The sequence below is a fragment of the Patella vulgata genome, chromosome 2 (genome assembly GCF_932274485.2).
Source record: "Patella vulgata chromosome 2, xgPatVulg1.2, whole genome shotgun sequence".
Lineage (NCBI taxonomy): Eukaryota > Metazoa > Mollusca > Gastropoda > Patellidae > Patella > Patella vulgata.
Window position 1 is genome coordinate 9,691,200 of NC_065880.2, and position 21,326 is coordinate 9,712,525.

At 37.9% G+C, this 21,326-nt stretch overlaps 1 protein-coding gene across 1 annotated transcript; it reads left to right on the top strand.

Annotated features, from left to right (window-relative positions):
• The first annotated feature begins 55 nt into the window (after positions 1-55).
• LOC126809753 (la-related protein 7) lies at positions 56-19,019 on the top strand. Its single transcript, XM_050534509.2, has 12 exons — positions 56-128; positions 2,718-2,868; positions 3,799-3,877; positions 4,488-4,588; positions 6,789-6,875; positions 8,029-8,193; positions 12,527-12,626; positions 14,176-14,932; positions 15,721-15,931; positions 17,216-17,360; positions 17,865-17,959; positions 18,612-19,019. The coding sequence occupies exons 2-12, from the start codon at positions 2,731-2,733 to the stop codon at positions 18,678-18,680; spliced, it is 1,947 nt and encodes a 648-aa protein (XP_050390466.1). The 5' UTR covers positions 56-128; positions 2,718-2,730; the 3' UTR covers positions 18,681-19,019.
• The last annotated feature ends 2,307 nt before the right edge of the window (positions 19,020-21,326 follow it).

Below are 21,326 nucleotides of genomic sequence, written 5' to 3' on the forward strand. Positions count from 1 at the left end.
ACCAATCCTTGGATAGGTTACAAATGAACTTGAAGTTGATCAAACGTAACTTTAACGAAGAAGATTTCGGCGGAAGAAATCGAGCGCATTAGTAAATCCAACGTTTTGTCTGTGAAAACGTATAAAAGGTTGTTTTGATATAGATTTTTAGAACTTCTCATAGCAGTTTTTGTTTTAACGCCTGCAGTTATTAATATACCGACATGTTGTCCCTTTTCTTGAACAATTAAACTTATGTTATTAAATTACAAATTGATCCTACCGGCGAACGGAATACGTGTTTACCTCCCTTTTATGTTTGGTTATTTAGAGGCAGAATATCCCACCGAGAAAATAAATATGATTGATTATTCTAACTAACCAGAACCTCATAATAATTGAATATTCGATCAGAGTCACCTGGACGACAGGGAGAAAATTTTTTACTTTTACTTAAGGTACAGCTTACGACAAGTAGCTCTAATTTTTAACGTTTCAAGGCCTGGAGTCAAAGACCATTTGCACCAAGAACTCGGCACCAATCTCTAATCATCTAGTTCTTGGTGGTGACGTTCTTCGAAAAAGAAAAAAAAAAAACAAGGGCTCTGCTAATTAAAGTATCACTGACATAAACCTGGCATTCTTGTTTCTTGGACAGTTGTGTATCAATTGCAACCTGCATTGGCTGAGAAACTTCTACCAGATTTTCCGGCGTGGTTTCCCCTTGTCAGTGATGCAGGATGGAGGGCCTGACAAGGACAGCTGTCTAGTTGTTCAGATGGGACGAAAAACCGAGGTCCCGTGTACATATTGGCATGCACGTAAAAGATCCCTTGGCAGTTGGAATTCGATATAAGAGTAGGCCGTAGCGCCGCTGCCCGGGTAAAATTTCCCTCATAGCACACTGTATGGCGTATGCCCGTCTTCATTAGCCCAGGTTAGGAGTAGGACGTTAAACCCCATTTCATTTCATTGTATCAATTGACGGGTAGCACGATTTACCCAAGTCCACCCAAATCTACCCAAATCCACCATTATTTCAACTTATTAGACAATAATTTATATTGATTTTTGATAATATGACATTCTTTATGCTAAATTGTCATTTTTAATTTACAATTGTAAAGTTTTGGTGTCAAAATTTCCCATAAAATACGATTTCCAAGCAAGTTTAGAAGTTGTAACCAAGGGACATAGCTTGTGTATTGGATTTTGGATTTTGAATATTTTGATGGACATTCTTGAAACAAAAGTATTAAAAATGACAATTTGACATAAAGAAGCCTATATTATCAAATATAGATATAAATTTTTATTACCGGGGTATCAGAGTTGAAATAGTGGTGGTTTTGGAATAAATCGTGCTACCGTTGATTGACAGGCTTCGATTTTTGATATAACGCCACCATCCAAGATGGCTGAGATCATGACATGCTCGATTCCTATAGTGTACCATAGTACATTCGTACTTGTTATGACTTAAAATGTAGCACAGATTCCTATAGTGTACCATAGTACATTCGTACTTGTTATGACTTAAAATGTAGCACAGAATATTTTATGAGTATGCTTAATTCGGCTAGATCCTCGGGACTCGTAAATTTAATATGACAGGATACTATGAGGAATTAAACACACAACCCCAGGCATGAAATCCTGGGGGTATTTCCCTTGACTCACTCGGTTGAGGTGTATGGATAATAATCAATGCACCTGACCTATGTCGAGTGAGCCAAGGGAATTTTCCATGACCGGTATATTTAAACTCAAAGAACTCTAATTTGAGCAAGTCCTATTTAAACATGCATTATGCAAGAGCAAAATCTACTTATTACAAGTCTTTCTTTAGGCCTAAAATGTTATCTAAATTATCAATTAGACATTAATTAACTTATCCAGACCATAATAAACTCTCGATGTCAAGGCTAGCCTTCGATGTTGGCTGGATTAGATTCATATATGCCGCTAACGGCCATTGACAATTAAATCAGAAAAAGTGGATAATAATGATGACCGAGACTATGCAAAAATTTCACCCGCTTCTTTCTCGGCTCATAGTGGATCAATTTGACTGAAATTTTCAGCAAATTACCTTTACACTATCTAGTTTTTAACTATTATAGCGAGAACTGCCATCTCTTTATCTTATCTCCCATAATGTATCTTTAATTCAAAAATATTTATTTACTAATTGCAAACAACTCACTAATTAGTAATAAATACCTGTTTTAAAAAAGTCAAAAAAGTTTGTTTTACTAATCTGTATCCGTCACTGAAGAGATTGATTACTATTTATCTACAATCTGATTAAAACACAGATCCTATTTCGTTTTACTTTTTATAGTTCAAAATTTCGTTTTACTTGTCTTTTCTTAGACTAGGATCTGGAAGAGTTGTTATACTATGTATAATGGATGATGTGAGATGTGAGGGATTAGCCAACGAAATGGTCTGTTCCAGCGATATCTTGTCGTGCAATGCACAGAACTGTTGGTATCCTACTAGAAACATCAACGCTGATTGGTTAATCAAATGTCTCATGTCATAGCATCAAAAGCCTGGTGCGACCTTTTACTACAACTGGTCAGATCTTTATGTAGTGTAGGCCATCAAAAGTATAAAAAAAAAATGAAACGAAATTGTAATCAGATTGATTTATCTAAAACAAAGTTTACGAAAAATTTCTACTTTTTTTATAATGGAAATACATGTGTAAAATGATAGATTCTCTTCCTTAGTTTTAGCTTTAAGATGGATGAAGTGGAGATGATGAGTGAAGGAGTCGTGGAAGAGAAAAAAACAGATTCGAAAATAAAACCAACAAAAACGGTAAAAATAAAGAAAGTACGAAGAAGAACAAAAGGTCTTTTAAAAAATATACTGAGTCAGGTAAGACGATTTCATATATTTGGAGGTAAACTATATATCACATACATGTACATGTACTTACTGAAGAACAATTACTCTTTCATATTTTTGGAGATAAATTATATAACACATGATATACTTACAGAAAAAAACAGATTGAATCCTGGAGCCACGGTGGCTAAGTGAGTAAAACGTTGGCTCGCTAGCCTTGAGGTCAGGTGTTCGATCCCTGCATTGGCTGAGAAAGTTCATCTAGATTTTATGGTGTGGTTCCCCCTTATCGGTGATGCAGGATGGACAGCTGTCTATTCGTTTGGATGGGACGGAAAACTTGGGTCCCATGTACACATTGGCATGCATGTAAAAGATCCCTTGACAGTTGAAATTCGATATAAGAGTAGACAGTAGTGCCGCTGTCCAGGCAAAATGTTCCTCATAGCACACTATATGGCGTATGCCCGTCTTCATTAGCCAAGTTCATAGCAGAACAGTAGGACGTTAAACCCCATTTCATTTCATTTCATTTCATTTACTTACAGAAATGGAGGGGTCGGATGGCCGATTGGTTTGTGCATGCGCGCTGTATCATAAGGTCTTTCATTGAGTCAACTGGCATGGTTTTGATTCCAGGTTGTACGTGACAAAGAGTAGGGTCGCCTGTCAAACCTCATGGATTTCTCCGGTTCCACCAGTTTCCTCCCTCTGCTAAAGACCCCTACGCGCAAGCAATTATTAAAATAAAATTGAACCATATGTTAGTCCCAAAATGACCTAGATTGTGTCGAGTGTACATTAAACACCATCTCTCTCTATCTTTCTCTCTTGACAGTTGACATTCAATGAAGGGTGAACAGAAATGCCTAAGTCCTTCATACATGTAGCACACTGCCTGATGTATGTCTTTCTGTTATTTGGTGCAGGATTATAAACTGTTTTATTTTTTATTGACAGATGGAGTTTTATTTCAGTGATTCTAATCTACAGAAAGACAGATTTATAAAACATGAAATAGATAAAGATCAACAGGGATGTAAGTACAAATATCTGACTCCGAATTCTCAAAGCATTCTCAGACTTAAGTTAAGAATTTACTCAAAATTTTTAGCCTTATTTTAATTAAAATATAGCCCCTTATGAAACTTTTGTTGTTTTAATGTATCAAATACATCAATAAGAAAATATTTTGTTTCGTTTTTTATAGTTCAAAATTTTGTTTTACTTGTCTTTACTACACTTGGATCTTGCAGAGTTTTTATATAACCCGCGATCTGGATGATGTGAGGGAAAAGCCAGCGAAACGATATGTTACGGCGAGTTTTTGGCGCGAGGTGCACGGAACTGTGGGAAACCACTAGAAACATCATTGCTTATTGGTTAATCAAATGTCTGACGTCATAATGTCAAAAGCCATTCTTATGACCTCTGACGCAACCTTCCACTACAACTGGTTAGATCTTCATGTAGTAGAGACCATCTAAAGTATAAAAAAATGAAACGAAATACAGATTGAGTAAATTGAAATATTAAATTTATACAATTTATGATTATGGACGTTTGTAACCTTTTAATAACTTTTGTCCAATCCAATTGTATCGAAAGTTATTTCTTCTACAACTAGGATTTCTCAACTTTTATTTCAGATGTTGACCTTAGTTTATTTTTGAAGTTTAATAAAATCCAAAAAATGACGGAAGATTTGACTTTAATTTGTAAGGCTGTCAGTAAATCTGAAAAACTCAAGGTAATAATTACTTCATACATCTACAGATTAATGATTTAATGGATGCCACAGATTTCACTTCAGCTGTCCATTTTGACAATCGGCCCATTTTGACAGTCAGCCCATTTTGTTAATCTCAGATTAGCCGAATATTATTTGAAAGAATATGACAGTTTTTAGAGTTATCTCAATTTTATCCTCATCGCCATGGTTTTGTCTGTCTTTCTGTCCCCTTTAGTTTGTGAAGCAGAACTCAAAAACTATTCACGATTTTTGTGAGAATCTTTTTGTACGCATACTAGAGTGGTGCCTTATCAGCTAATTACATTTTTTTTGATATTTTTATTTTTTTCTGTTCTTCTCAATCGGTGTTGGGCAAACTTCTTAGGTGAAGGGCCAAACACAAAGTTTTGAAACAAAGCAATGACCAAACAAGGATTGTAGGACCTAGTCATGTGACGGTAACTAGGCAACGACATTGAGTACACTGCAAGCTATAAATAGACAGGGGGTTGGATGGCTGAATGGTTAGCGTGCGCGCTGTATCATAAAGTCTGTCATTGAGTCGACTGGCGTGGTTTCGAATCCCCGGTTGTACGTGACAAGGAGTAGGGTCGCCTGTCCAACCTCGTGGGTTTTCTCCGGGTCCTCCGGTTTCCTCCCACTGCTAAAGACCCCTACGCGCAAGTGAATTATGTAAATAAAATTAAACCATATGTTAGTCCCGAAATGACCTAGTTTGTGTCGAGTGGACGTTAAACCCCATTTCTCTCTATATAAATAGACCTACAAAGATTGTTGATCCTACAGAGAGTGGGCCAACAATGGGCTATTTTGATTTTTTTTTTTTTCATTTAGAGGTAAAATTACTCATAAATTTTCACATGTAGTTGAATGGTCTGGCGGGCCGGATGACAAAGCTTTGCAGGAAAAGTTTGCCCCACCACTGTTCTGCATAAAATAGAAATTAGTCTAATCAGGTGGTGGGTGTTGTTTCCAGAAATGAAATGAAATGGGGTTTAACGTCCTACTGTTCTGCTCCTAACCTTGGCTAATGAAGACGGACATACGCTATACAGTGTGCTATGAGGGAAATTTTGCCCGGGCAGCGGCGCTACGGCATACTCTTATATCGAATTCCAACTGCCAAGGGATCTTTTATGTGCACACCAATGTGTACACGGGACCTCGGTTTTTCGTCCCATCCGGAAAATCTGGATGAACTTTCTCGGCCAATGCAGGGATCGAACACCCGACCTCCAGGCTAGCGAGCCAGCGTCTTACCCACTTAGTGTTGTTTCCAAGGCAGATCTCAAGAACCATTCAATAAGTGTTTGGCGATGTTTTATTACCGGTGTGGTTCCCCCAAGTCAGTGGTGTAGGACAGAGGGACTGGCAAGGGACAACATATAGTCATTTAAATGGGAAAATAAACCGAAGTCCCTATTGGCATGCACGTAAAAGAACCCTTGACAGTTATAGTTCAGTATTTTGATGAAGGGGTAAAATTTCTCTCATGGCACACTGTATTCCTTAGCCCAGTTGGGGCTGTAAAGTAGGACGTTAAACCCCATAAATTTTTATATTGCAATGTTTCAAATTAGAGTGGTTTTCCTTTTAAAGGAGCTAAATCGCTAATATTCGGGACCTAGAAATTGACACAAATGGGTCGCAACGCACATAATAATGTAATAGGAATGTACATGTATATCTGATATACATTCAATCTTTTCCGTTTTTACTCTGATTTCAAAATCTCTGGTTGTACATGACAAGGAGTAGGGTCGCCTGTCCAACCTCGTGGGTTTTCTCCGGGTCCTCCGGTTTCCTCCCACTGCTAAAGACCCCTACGCGCAAGCAAATTATTGAAATAAAATTAAACCATATGTTGGTCCCGAAATGACCTAGTTTGTGTCGAGTGGACGTTAAACCCCATTTCTCTCTCTCTCTCTACTCTGATTTCAAATCAGTTATGTTCGGCGAAATATGCCAGAAGTCTCTAGCGTTCGGTTATTCCAGTCTACACTGATAGTATTTATTGCACATGCACTCCAAATAAGAATATGGAGTCACCATTTGACATGACTTGTGGAGTATGTCTAGTCCATTCATTTAGTCCCTTGAAAAGTATTATGGTACACGGTCAGTGACTTTGGATGATATTGTGGTATAGACTTAATTAGCTACTTTAACACGATGTTTATTTATTGTGTAATTTTAGTTAAATGAAGATCGTAGTAAAGTAAAAAGAGTCAGTCCATTTGTCGAGCGTGATATCGCCGATATTGACAGTAGAACAGTTTATGTGGTGAGTATTATACATGGTTAAAAAGACACTGGAATCCGGTTATCATTTAATCTTGTGTATTAAGCACCAATTTCTTTCACATTCACTCTATATCAAATCTTTGTTAAAAATTCGTAAAAATTGTTAAAATAACCAAAAATCATCTAATTTGTACTTGTGTTCAGTTTCAAGCTGATCATTCAATTTTGATAATGAGTGTCCAATTTACAAGCATTTAATTTCTTGATCACTGTTAAAAAATAAACAACCCAATTGATTGTTGATGTTTAATGATTAATTTTTAAACAGTGGTCAGGAAATTAAATACTTGTATAAATTGGACACTCATTATCAAAATTAATCAGTCAGCTTTAAACTGGAGAAATTAGTGCAAGATACACAAGATTAAATGATACCTGGGTTACAGTGAGAGAGAGAGAGAGAGAGAGAGAGAGAGAGATTAACGTCCACTCGACACAAACTAGGTTATTTCGGGACTAACATGGTTCAATTTTATTTCCATAATTCGCTTGCGCGTAGGAGTCTTTAGCAGTGGGAGGAAACTGGAGGACCCGGAGAAAACCCACGAGGTTGGTTAGGCGACCCTACTCCTTGTCGCACATCCGGGGAATCGAAACCATGTCAGTTGACTCAATGTCAGACTTTATGATACAGCGTGCACATGCTAACTATTCAGCCACAGCCATCCAACCCCCCTAAAATGATAAAAAGATGATTATAAACAATCCTACTTCCACTCAAAGGGACAATAACACTCTTGCTGGCTTGACAGCTCCAGAAAATAAAAAATAGCCTTATTCTAAGTACTAGATGTGTTAGTGTCCTACCTGTTGTGTAAATTATCCATTAAATCCTATTTTACTTGTCCAGAGGGTTCAAAAATATTTTGAAATCCAAGTCACATTTGAAAAGCTTTACGTCAGGCTTTTCAAATCATTTAGTTGAATTTTTCCAATTTTTTAAATTAGGTGTGTTAAGATGAAATTTGTATCAACAATTAATTTGAATATTGTAAAATAGTACAATTTGTTGACCAGTATAAAGATTGGGACATATTATTCAGTTAAACAAGAATGGTATTGAGCCTTTAATCTTTCCATAATAATTTTTTTATCAATTGAAATGAGAGATGTTTTATCTTTGTATTTTGTAGGAATGTTTACCAAGAAATGTTGATCATGAATGGATGAAGCGAGTGTTTTCAGAATGTGGCGTGGTTAATTACGTCAGTTTACCCAAGTTTAAATCTACTGGAGATACCAAAGGGTTTGGTTTTATAGAATTTGAAACACGAAAGGCAGCCGAAAAAGCTTGTGAGGTATGTATTTTAAAAATGCCATGTGGTTCGTGGGATTCTTACGAAACTTCACTTTTACCCGTCCTGAAATGGACAACTTTATGTCTGTCACAGTGACCGCCCTAGACTCTTAAAACCTTTAGCCAAATTTTTAGCCAATTCAAAATTTTATTAGCCAATTCAGAAAGTTTTAGCCAAATATTTTATATCATTTTTATTCATATGTTTGTTAATTAAAAATGAAAATAAATGTGTGTGTGTGTTTGTTGTATTTTACGTCCGCTTCCACCGAGGTGATATCGCGGACAAAATAAATGTTTAATATGTACTTTTATTTTATGATCAGTAGTGGAATATCGCGTTTTATCAGTGAAATAAAAGTGTTATTCCACTGGCTAGTTGTTTTTACCTAAAATGATTGTAAAATCATAAAATAAATAGAACATTTGTCGTTTTGTCGTGAATAACATATTTTATTTCATCTCTAAGCAAGAAAACGTTTATGTTTTCACTCATGCTACGCATTCGTGAAAATATAAGTTTTCTTGCTTCTCGATGAAATAAAATATGTTATTCACTCTAAAACGACAAATATCCTCTATATATAGTACACAAGAATATTATTTTATCTCCTTGTTCATGCAAAAGTTCACATTATTGAGAGAATGAATGCAGATAACAAAAAAATGTTTATAGGACGTACTTCACAGTCACATGATTTAATTTACTTCATCGTCATAACAGAAAAGACACGACGATTCTTTTTAAGACACCGCTGATTTGAAATTTATGTCCGGTCCATCCATTTTTATAAGCATGAGGTCATTGAGGGTTAGCTCGACGGTCTCGGTTAAAGGTCTAATTTTTGTCCACATGTTGATGAAGCCAACGAAGGACTTGCGTCCGAGATGACACGCTCACTCACGGAAGTAGATTCTGGACTAACAGTAGTCGTAGGAAGGAAAAAGGAATCTATCCTTATTTTGGGTTTACTAGTATTAGTTGTCATTAATGTGCGTTTTATTTATTTGCTGCGTAAGTAAAGAAAACTTGTAGTGAAGCGAATGTAAACAACGCAGTGCCACACAAAAGGGGCGTAACTGTGTTTTATAGTCTCCAGACTCGATCTTTCGGTCGTTTTAATGCGTAATATTGTAACATTGACTGATTTGCGACTTGTAAGATTGAGACTAGAGTAATTAATGTACTAAAAATAGACACTCCATCGAGTCGATCGAAAGAAGTGTTTAACGAGACGATTTCAAGTTTAATATTAGCAGATTTACGAAATAACACTCTCTAAAATTCATTCGCCAAATTTTTCGCCAGTATCATCACTTTATTCGCCAATAAAAATAATTGTCGCCATTGGCGAATTGGCGAATGTCTAGGGCGGTCACTGCTGTCAGATTTCAATCTGATTAAAATACAGACATATATTTCGTATCACTTTTTTTTTTACTTTCGATGACCTCTACTACATGAAGATCTAACCAGTGGATGGTTGCGTCAGAGGTCATATGAGCGGCTTTTTATACGTCCACATGGGAATGTGGTTGTATATTGCTGTCGCCCCCGTCTGTCCGTCCGTCCATCCGTCCGTCCATCGTCCACAATTTCTTGTGAACACTCTACAGGCTACATTTATCATCTGATTGTTTTGAAATTGATATATGTTGTTTGCATTAGTGAGATGAAGAAGCCTATTTAATTTCAATAACTTCTGTTAATTTCTTCTGGAGTTATGGCCCTTGTTTCACTTTGTTGCACCTTGTGAACGCTCAAACAACAAAAGTTATCAACCGATCTGTATGGAATTTATATGCATCATTAAAATTAGTAAAACGAAGAAGCCTATTGAATTTCAGCAATTTCCGTTAATTACATGAGTTATGGCCCTTGTTTCACTTTGTTGAATCTTGTGAACGCTCTAATGACAACAGTTATCATCCGATCTGTTTGAAATTGATATGCATCATTTAAATTAGTGAAATGAAGAAGCCTATTGAATTTCAGCAATTTCCGTTAATTACGCCTTGAGTTATGGCCTTTGTTTCACTTTGTTGTACCTTGTGAATGCTCTAACGACAAAAGTTATTATCCGATCTGTGTAAAATTTATATGCATCATTTAAATTAGTAAAACAAAGAAGCCTATTGAATTTCAGAAATTTCCGTTAATTACATCTAGAGTTATGGCCCTTGTTTCACTTTGTTGAATCTTGTGAATGCTCTAATGACAACAGTTATCATCCGATCTGTTTCTAATTGATATCTGGCATTTAAATTAGTGCAACGAAGAAGCCTATCTAATTTCAGCAATTTCCGTTAATTACGCTGTGAGTTATGGCCCTTGTTTCACTTTGTTGTACCTTGTGAATGCTCTAACGACAAAAGTTATTATCCGATCTGTATGAAATTTATATGTTTAAATTAGTAAAAGGAACAAGCCTATTGAGTTTCAGCAAATTTCTGTTAATTACATCTAGAGTTATGGCCCTTGTTTAACTTTGTTGAATCTTGAGAACGCTGAACAACAAAAGTTATCACCTAATCTGTATGAAATTCATATGCATCATTTGAATTAGTAAAATGAAGAAGCCTATTGAATGTCAGCAATTTCCGTCAATTACTTTTAGAGTAATGGCCCTTGTTTTACTTTGTTGAACCTTGTGAACGTTCGAACGACAAAAGTTATCATCCGATATGTATGAAATTTATATGCATTATTTGAATTAGTAAAACGAAAAAGCCTGTCGAATTTCAACAATTTCTGTAGATTACTTCCAGAGTTACGGCCCTTGTTTTAGTTTTTAGAACCTTGTGAACCCTCAAATGACGAAAATTATAATGTCATCTGTATGATATTGTCTATTAAATTCCCCTAATCACCTACAAAAGAATAATTATGTGACAACCCTTGTCGACTGCTCGGACGATTTAGCTGCTGTGGGCATGTTTTGTTGCCTGGCAACCTATCTTTACCCTATGAGGTCAGACATTTGATTAACCAGTCAGTGTTGATGTTTCTAGTGGGATCGCACGCCAAAACAAAAACTTGCTGCAACAGACCCTTTCACTGGCTAATCCTTCACATCATATAGAACGCGGGTAATATAACAACTCTTCCAGATCCTAGTGTAGTGAAGACAAGTAAAACGAAATTTTGAACTATAAAAAAACGAAACGAAATAGGATCTGTGTTTTAATCAGATTGGTCAAATTATGTGCATTGGTTTTAAATACATGTGGGGGAGCCATGGTGGCTAAGTGGGTAAGATGCTGGCTCGCTAGCCTGGAGATCGGGTGTTTGAGAAAATTCATCGGGATTTTCCGATGTGGTTTTGTCCTTGTCAGTGGGAAAGGGCCTGACAAGGACAGGTTTCTAGTCATTGAGATGGGATGATAAATCAAGGTTCTGTGTATACATTGGTATGCACGTAAAAGATCACTTGGCAGTTGGAATTCGATATAAGAGTAGGCCATAGGGCTGCAACGATTCACAACTACCTCGATTCGGTTCGATTATCGATTTTAACCATTCGATTCGATTATTTTCGATTCGATTATCAGCTACAATAGCCAGTAATTTTTCCTGTATATAATACATTAAAAACAATGAAAACACAAGACTAAAATTCTCTTGAACACTTTTATTGGTTTGACAGGTTTGTTTTTTTTCCTGTTTTATGGGATATGTCAGTGTAGCATACTCTACAAGTTGCCACATCTTTAGAGTTTTTTCTTACACCAAAATGATCCCAAACTTTAGATTTCAAATGACCAGGTGGTCGAGAAAGTACGTCGTCTGCCATAATTTTACCTTCCAGTCGTGTTTGCTTGACTACGGGTAATAATCGTTAAACACGAAAATATCCGAAGATAATGACCGGAATTATCAGCTAATGAGATCGTTTAGAATTTATATAACGATTACCGAAGCTATTGACCTAAATTAACATCCAATGAACATTCGGTACGTCACCAATTTTAAATAAATTAACTTTCGTCAGCATACGGAAATTGTTTTAAAGGGAGGTCACTCTGTTTTAGTTATGTTTTCGAGTGACATTCGTGTCTTGTTAAATAACGTAAATTAAAAGTTACGTAAAAACAAAGTTTTTTTAAATTTTAAGTGGACTTAATTGCTTCAGGTCTTTCATTTTTTTTCATATGGTAAGGTGTACGTTGTTTTTATTTGAAATTTAATTTGCAATTGAACCGAATCGAAATTTGAACGTTGTAGATCGTGGATCGAACCGAGGCGGCTAGAAGAGCCGAACTGAATCATGCCATAGTGCCGCAGCCCAGGCAAAATTTACCTCGTAAATAATTTGTTCATTTTTTTATCACAGTTATTAAATAATCCTCCATTAGAACTTGGCGCCAGACCAGGAAAATTTCCTAAAACGAACAAACAGTTGGAGCAGTTAAAGAAACAAGGCGTCGTAGAAGGTAGGAACTACTCGACTTAATGTCCATTATCATTTTAATACATGATTGTCCAGGTTCATTTTAATACTTGCATAAAATAGGTAGACCTATTGTCCAGGTTCATTTTAATGTGGTGTCCAGTTCTACGATAAACAGGCAAAAGAACAATTTTTTATACGCCCACATGTTCATGTGGACGTATATTGTCGTCGCCCCTCCCCGTCCGTCCACAATTGTTTGTGAACAGTCTACAGTCACAATTTTTATCCGATTTCAATGAAACTTGAAATATAGGTTTATCACCCTAAGATCTTGGTTCCTTTTGATATTGGCATGTATCGGACTGTAACTTTATGGATTATGGCCCCTGATTGTACGAAAAATCACGTTTTTAGCTTGTGAACACTGTAGAGGTCACAATTTTTATTCGATTTGGTTTAAACTTGAAATGTATGCTTGTAACCCAAAGATCTCGGTTCCTTTCCATATTCGCTTGTGCGTAGGGGTCTTTAGCAGTGGGAGGAAACCGGAGAAAACCCACGAGGTTGGACAGGCGACCCTTTTCCTTGTCACGTACAACTGGGGATTTGAAACCACACTAGTTGACTCAATGACAGACCTTATGATACAGTGCGCACGTGCTAACCATTCGGCCACCCAACGCCCCTACACATAACAGAATATGCAACTAAGGAAATGGACATCATAGATGATCAACTTAATGTTGATGGTACTTTAACTTCTCTTTCATTTTATTTCCATATTTGGGGGATCACGTGGCTAAGTGGGTAAGACGCTAGCTCGCTAGCCTGGAGGTCGGGTGTTCGATCCCTGCATTGGCCGAGAGAGTTCATCCAGATTTTCCGGCATGATTTCCCCTTGTCAGTGATGCACGATTGAGGGCCCGACAAGGACAGCTGTCTAGTCGTTCGCATGGGACGAGGGGATCACGTGGCTAAGTGGGTAAGACGCTAGCTCGCTAGCCTGGAGGTCGGGTGTTCGATCCCTGCATTGGCCGAGAGAGTTCATCCAGATTTTCCGGCATGATTTCCCCTTGTCAGTGATGCACGATTGAGGGCCCGACAAGGACAGCTGTCTAGTCGTTCACATGGGACGAGGGGATCACGTGGCTAAGTGGGTAAGACGCTAGCTCGCTAGCCTGGAGGTCGGGTGTTCGATCCCTGCATTGGCCGAGAAAGTTCATCCAGATTTTCCGGCGTGGTTCTCCCTTGTCAGTGATGCAGGAAGGAGGGGCTGACAAGGAAAGCTGTCTAGTCGTTCGGATGGGCCGAAAAACCGAGGTCCCGTGTACACATTGGCGTGCACGTAAAAGATCCCTTGGCAGTTGGAATTCGATATAAGAGTAGGCCGTAGTGCCGCTGTCCGGGCAAAATTTCCCTCATAGCACACTGTATGGCGTATGCCCGTCTTCATTAGCCCAGGTTAGGAGCAGAACAGTAGGATGTTAAACCCCATTTCATTTCATTTAATTTTATTTCCATATTTAGATTCAAAGCAAACAATTTTACACTTGTATAAATTTTTCATTTTTATTTTCCATCGCAATTAGAAGAGACAGAAATGGTGACAGAAATTCCAGAACAAAAATCTGAAACTATTTTAACGAAAGGAAAACGTAAGAGGCATAGGAATACAAGTGAAAGTAGTGTAGATTATTCAGATTCTACAACACCAAAAAAACTGAAGCAATCAACATCGGAGGATACCTTGGTAACGGAAACAAAAGATGATGGGCCAAGAAAGTCACTGGATGGTAAAGTAGAAGATGACGTTTCACGATCTAAGAAAAAAAAGAAAAAGAAGAAAAATCGCCGATCCGTAGAAGCTAATAAAACAGACGAGGAATCTGAATTTACAGATATTTGTCATGGAGATAATAAAACTGACACAGTGTGTAACCAAGGTGATAAAATTGAAAGTAAACAGGAAAGTGAAAGTAAAGATTCTAAAGGTGACTGTAAAAAAACTGATGGTGGTGTCGACAAAAGTAATGATAGTTCCAATTTAAAACGTAAACGTTTATCGGAAGACAATAAATGTGAAGAGCACAGTGATAGCAGTGATGTATCGCCACAGAAACGAAAGCGAAAAATGGAAGAAAGTGTGGACTGTAGTTCTGAGTCAGATATAAAATCTAAAAAGAAATCTCGGAGTAGTGTAGAATTCTCCGACCCGGTCGTTCAAACTGTGAAATTAGAAAAAAGTCAAGATACAGGTCCTGGAGAGAAGAAAAAGAAAAAACGGAGAAAGAGGAAGAAGAAAGAAATTAAAGAAGCTGAAACTTTACATCTACGAGTTTTACCAAAGTAAGATAAATAATATACACTACATGTTTGGTATTATCTATTTTTAGGGGGGTTGAATGGCCAAATAATTAGCACATGCATGCTGTATCATAAGGTCTGTCATTGAGTCAACTGGCGTTGTTTCGATTCCCCGGTTGTGTGTGACAAGGAGTAGGGTCATCTGTCCAGCCTCGTGGATTTTCTCCGGGTCCTCTGGTTTCTTCCCACTTCTAAAGACCCCTACGTGCAAGCGAATTATTGAAATAAAATTAAACCATATGTTAATCCCGAAATGACTTAGTTTGTGTTGAGTGGATGTTAAACTGGAGGACCCGGAGAAAACCCACGAGGTTGGACAGGAGACCCTACTCCTTGTCACAGACAACCGGGGAATCGAAACAACGCCAGTTGACTCAATGACAGACCTTATGATACAGCATGCACGTGTGACAAGGAGTAGGGTCATCTGTCCAGCCTCGTGGATTTTCTCCGGGTCCTCTGGTTTCTTCCCACTTCTAAAGACCCCTACGTGCAAGCGAATTATTGAAATAAAATTAAACCATATGTTAATCCCGAAATGACTTAGTTTGTGTTGAGTGGATGTTAAACTGGAGGACCCGGAGAAAACCCACGAGGTTGGACAGGAGACCCTACTCCTTGTCACGTACAAACAGGGAATCGAAACGACGCCAGTTGACTCAATGACAGACCTTAAGATACAGTACATCGCGCACACGCTAACCATTCGGACATGCCCCCCAACCCCCATTTCAATTGACAAAATACTAAATTGTGACATATCTTTATAGAACAGAGTGGTTACAACTACGAAAACAGTATCTAAACATACAGAAAACCAATATGTCTACCTTAAAGAAGAAATTACAGCAAATACAGAAAGAAAATAAAGCGGAAATGTTGGATAGCAGTAAAAAGGGAGATAATAAGACAATTGAATATATTCCTGGTGTTATCGTGCACATCGAATCACAGATACCATTAGAGAAAAAAGAAATGAGGGTAAAATTTTTGTTTATTTGTTCGGAGTTAGGTGGTGTTAGAGAGAGAGAGAAATGGGGTTTAACATCCACTCAACACAAACATGGTTCAATTTTATTTTAATAATTCGCTTGCATGTAGGGGTGTTTAGCAGTGGAAGAAACCAGAGGACCAGGAGGAAACACACAAGGTTGTACAGGCGACCCTACTCCCTGTCACATACAACCGGGGAATCGGGTGGTGTAAGAGGTTGGGCGGTGTGTAAGAGTTGGGTAGTGTAAGAGTTGGGCAGTGTAAGAGTACGAAAACCTTCAGAAATTTTCAGATCTGGTTATTACAGACATAGACAGGCTATGGAGGTTTAACTGTGTGCACATTGGTGTGCACAAAATACATTGTATAACCATTGTCATTTGATGTGCTAAGAAGTGATGGTTTCTGGGCAAATAGCAGCATGTACACCATCTCGTCAAAAAGTTGTAACTACCAAGGGGGGTTGGATGGCTGAATGGTTAGCGTGCGCGCGCTGTATCATAAAGTCTGTCATTGAGTCGACTGGCGTGGTTTCGAATCCCCGGTTGTACGTGGCAAGGAGTAGGGTCGCCTGTCCAACCTCGTGGGTTTTCTCCGGGTCCTCCGGTTTCCTCCCACTGCTAAAGACCCCTACGCGCAAGCGAATTATGTAAATAAAATTAAACCATATATTAGTCCCGAAATGACCTAGTTTGTGTCGAGTGGACGTTAAACCCCATTTCTCTCTTTCTCTCTGTAACTACCAACGTGTATGTATACAGGACATCAGGCTTTTTTTTGTCCACTTCCGAACTACTCAACACTTTTCTTTGCCTGCACCACTCCTTCCTGTATCAGTGACAAGGGTACACAACTCTGTCATGTATCAGTGACAAGGGTACACATCTCCATCCTGCACCAGTGACGAGGGTACTCCACTTCATCCAGTATCAGTGACAAAGGTCCATCCTGTATCAGGGTACTCAACTCTGTCCTGTATCAGTGACAAGGCTACAGCCTTAAATTGTTTTAGTTTAAGTTTTTGTTAATTGGCTCCTGTTCATTAAAATCCCATGTTAATTAGGTCCCTGGTCAATCTCATGTTAATTTGGTCCCTTCCCTGGTCTATCTCATGTTAATTTGGTCCCTGGTCTATCTCATGTTAATTTGGTCCCTGGTCTATCTCATGTTAATTTGGTCCCTTCCCTGGTCTATCTCATGTTAATTTGGTCCCAGGTCTATCTCATGTTATTTAGGTCCCTGGTCATTAAATCCCATGTTAATATATTACAGGAGATATTTAATGAAGATATAAAGATAGCATATATTGATGTAACCGATGGTAACAAGTCAGGATATATCAGATGTAAAGATGTCTATAGTGCCATGATGGTTGTCAATAGCAACATAGAATACTATAAACTAGATCTTTTATCAGGTGAGAAGCACTGGGGTCATGAGAGGACGAACCCTAATGATATTCAGCGTTCTGCGACTTTTAGTTCCAAAGTTATGCCCCTTTTTCTGAAAACCTTGTGAACGCAATTTGCATGGAGGAGCAATTTGTTAAATTGGAGGTTTATTCATCCATTGAAGAATAGAACAAACAAATAAATCAACCTCAGTATGGCCTGCACTACATGAAGATCTGACCAGTTGTTTTTGGAGGTCACGTCAGGGGTCATACAAGCGACTTTAGACCCTGTGACGTTGATGTTTCTACTGGGATACCCACAGTTCCATGCAACGCACACCAAGAACGCGAGTTATATAACGAAATTGTATAAGTAAAACGAAATTTTGAACTGTAATAAAACGAAACGAAATAGGATCTGTGTTTTAATCAGATTGTTATTTACGACCCTCGGAAAGGATTTGAAAATTTTAACATACAAACTTTCATTGTTCTATAATTAATTGGTTAAATATATTTTTTATCTAGGAGAAGAAGAAGAAAATTATTGGAAGAAATTGAAATCTGATCGAGAGAACAAACTCAACAATAAACAAAGACCTAAAAAACGTGGAATGCAGAAGGTAGAGTTACAGAGGCATTACATGTATTCAGGTTCACCCGCGTGTACAGATTGCCGTGCATGTCAGAGAACACATGACACTTGGAAGTCGAAGATGGTTAGGCAGAAAAAAACATTCTCTAAGCAACATTATTCCCCCATTTCACATTGCACAAGGGGGGGTTGGATTGCCGAATGGTTAGTGCGTGCTTGTTGTATCATAAGGTCTGTTATTGAGTCAACTGGCGTGGTTTCGATTCTACGCTTGTACATGACAAGTAGTAGGGTCGCCTGTCCAACATCATGGGTTTTCTCTGGGTCCTCCGTTTTCCTCGCATGCTAAAGACCCCTATGCAAGCGAATTAATGAAATAAAATTGAACCATATGTTAGTCCCAAAATGACCTAGTTGTGGCCGTTAACCCCCCCTCTCTCTCTCTCTCTCTCTCTCTCTCTCTCTCTCTCTCTCTCTCTCATTGCAGGCATATTTACCAGACTGATAAATTCTGAATAACTTTTATCCCAACCTACCCAGTCTATACTCTATATCTTTTATCCCAACCCATCTGGTCTATATTCTTTATCTTTTATCCCAACCAACCCAGTCTATAATCTATATCTGTTATTCCACACAGCCCAACCAACCCAGTCTATATTCTATATCTTTTATTCCAGCTGATTGATAAAGCCCAGAAAATAAATGCAGAAGTTTTGGATAAGAAACATGTGTTTTTTGAAGATTGAGTTGATTCAGTGTTACTAAACAGATTGTTGGCGTGACCGCTGCTTGTACTGTTTGTTTTGATGGTGCTGAACGTCCACTTCCACCAAGGATGATATCCCTGACTAGAATCACTCCCAGACGAACTACTATTACTACTTGTACTGATTGGGATCCCAGCTGAATGAAAGAAATTGTTTGGTTGTAATTATTAACTAATCAACTGTTTAAATAACATTTATAAACACAACTGGATTGACTGAACACCAAAGTTGTATGAGGGCCCTACACTGTTAGAAATCATTGTAATTTTACAATTGTAAAAGGGTTTACAATAAATATCTTGTTATCTATATGTTAAACATACATTATGCAAGAGCTAAATCTGTCTATTGCAGGTCTTTCTTTAGGCCTGAAATGTTATCTAACTATTAATTAGACATCAGTTAACTTAACCAGACCATAATTAACTCTCGATGGCATCGCTAGTCTGCGATATTTTCTGGATTGGAATCCTATCTGCTGCTTAATGCTCATTTATAATTAAATCAAAAAATGGATAATCGAGACTATGTTTTTTATCGTACAGACGTTAGTAAAGATGATTGAGGCAAGACCTAAATTTCAATCGCTAAAATCTCGGTTCAGAGTGAATCAATTTCATTGAAATTTTCAGCAAATTCCCTTTTACATTATCTAGTTTTTTACTATTAAAGTGAGAACTGCCATCTCATTATCTAATCTCCCATAATGTATCTTTAATTAATAAATTATATCAAAGTTGTATGGGCCACTCCACTGTTACAAAACATTGTAATATAGTATAAATGTACTACGTGTTATTTACTATGTTTACAATAATTATCATGTTATCTATGTCATTTAATGGGGATCACGGTGGCTAAGTGGGTAAGACGCTGGCTCGCTAGCCTGGAGGTTGGGTGTTCGATCCCTGCATTGGCCGAAAAGTTCATCCAGATTTTCCGGCGTGGTTTCCCCTTGTCAGTGATGCATGATGGAGGGTCTGACAAGGACAGCTGTCTAGTCGTTCGGATGAGACGAAAAACCGAGGTCAGTGTACACATTGGCATGCACGTAAAAGATCCCTTGTCAGTTGGAATTCGATATTAGAGTAGGCCGTAGCGCCGCTGCCAGGGCAAAATTTCCCTCATGGCACACTGTATGGCGTATGCCCGTCTTCATTAGCCCAGGTTAGGAGCAGAACAGTAGGACGTTAAACCCCATTTCATTTCATTTCATTTCATTCATTCATGTCATTTAATAATCGCCAATGATATTCCTGATGCAATGGCCCGAGAAATCCCTCTCTTTCCATCGCTGGATTCAGTGAATTGCCTTCTGATACTTGAGCTTTCTTCTTAGTCAATCAAATCTATCCCAAGTACATCAGCATGACAGCCCTTCGTTTTATCTGGGGTCTTCGATAAGACTTTGGACAGTGATTTAAGATATTAAAAATGGCAAAAATATTGTTCGTCTCCAAACAGTATTGTTTACATTGTAGCGGTTGATAGTCTTGTTTGTCACGAAATTAGTTTTTCTGAAATATTCACTGGTTAATTGGGCGTATTAAATTTCGTAAGTCATGACGTAACGTTATTAGTAAGTGCAGAAGGACCACACTACACGCTAAACAAAAATCTAAACAAATTTGATCCAATTTGGAGCTCTGCTTAAAGCTGAATGATATTAGTACGCAGTTAGGTATTGGTTGTTAATCGGCCTATTGATCAGTCATAATTTGGAACAGAAATTTGCTTCCATTACAGCAATGTTAAGTGGGATTAGGTCTAATCAAACGAAATACTGCGAGGAGTCATGTTCCTGAAGCAATGACTGCGAGTTTTACAACATCTGGACGTTGCTAGATTACTTTACAATTCACAAACTTATAGCTACGTTATCTGCAGACACGTGAACAGTAGCATCCAATCAAAGGTTGCGACATAGCGACCTCCACGGAAACCTTGACATTGAACGAACCTTGTACTTTGCAACTTGATTATCACAGGTAGACATTTTAGCTAGAAAGCGTGAGACATGGTATTCGCGATTATCGAGGAATCTGATAGTTTGGTGAATACCGAATCGAAACTAGTGCCGAAAAATGCAGGGTATTACGTGAAGGCCTTGATAAGATGTACGTTGTTAAAGCGAGACCTAGCCTTCTATTGAAGATGACCAGGAGTATGAATGATACGACTATGATATAAATAGACTTGTTGAATCCAGGATACACAGCATATTATTTTACTTCTACTTTCTACAATCATTAACATAATGTTGAAAAAACAAAAATGTAAAGTCAAGCACACTCGGCAAACCATAGCAGATCCCAGTACCCTACTGTCTAGCCTCGGATATATGACGAAATATGCTATTGGAACTACTTTCAAATTCCCGAATTACCAACGGCGAACCCTTTGAAGAATGTTTTATCATACAAATATTTCAATGTCTGAAGCTTTGAAATATTTCAAGTTTATCCGATTTTCTTCAAACAAGGACAACTTTGCACTAAAAATTCTACACACACTTCAAAGTTCGAACTACACAATTTTGATAACTTCTTTTTAGAAGCGGCAAGTTTTTCTATAACTAAACCGGCGCCACAAGTATGCAATTATATAGGCGGAGGTACATATCAC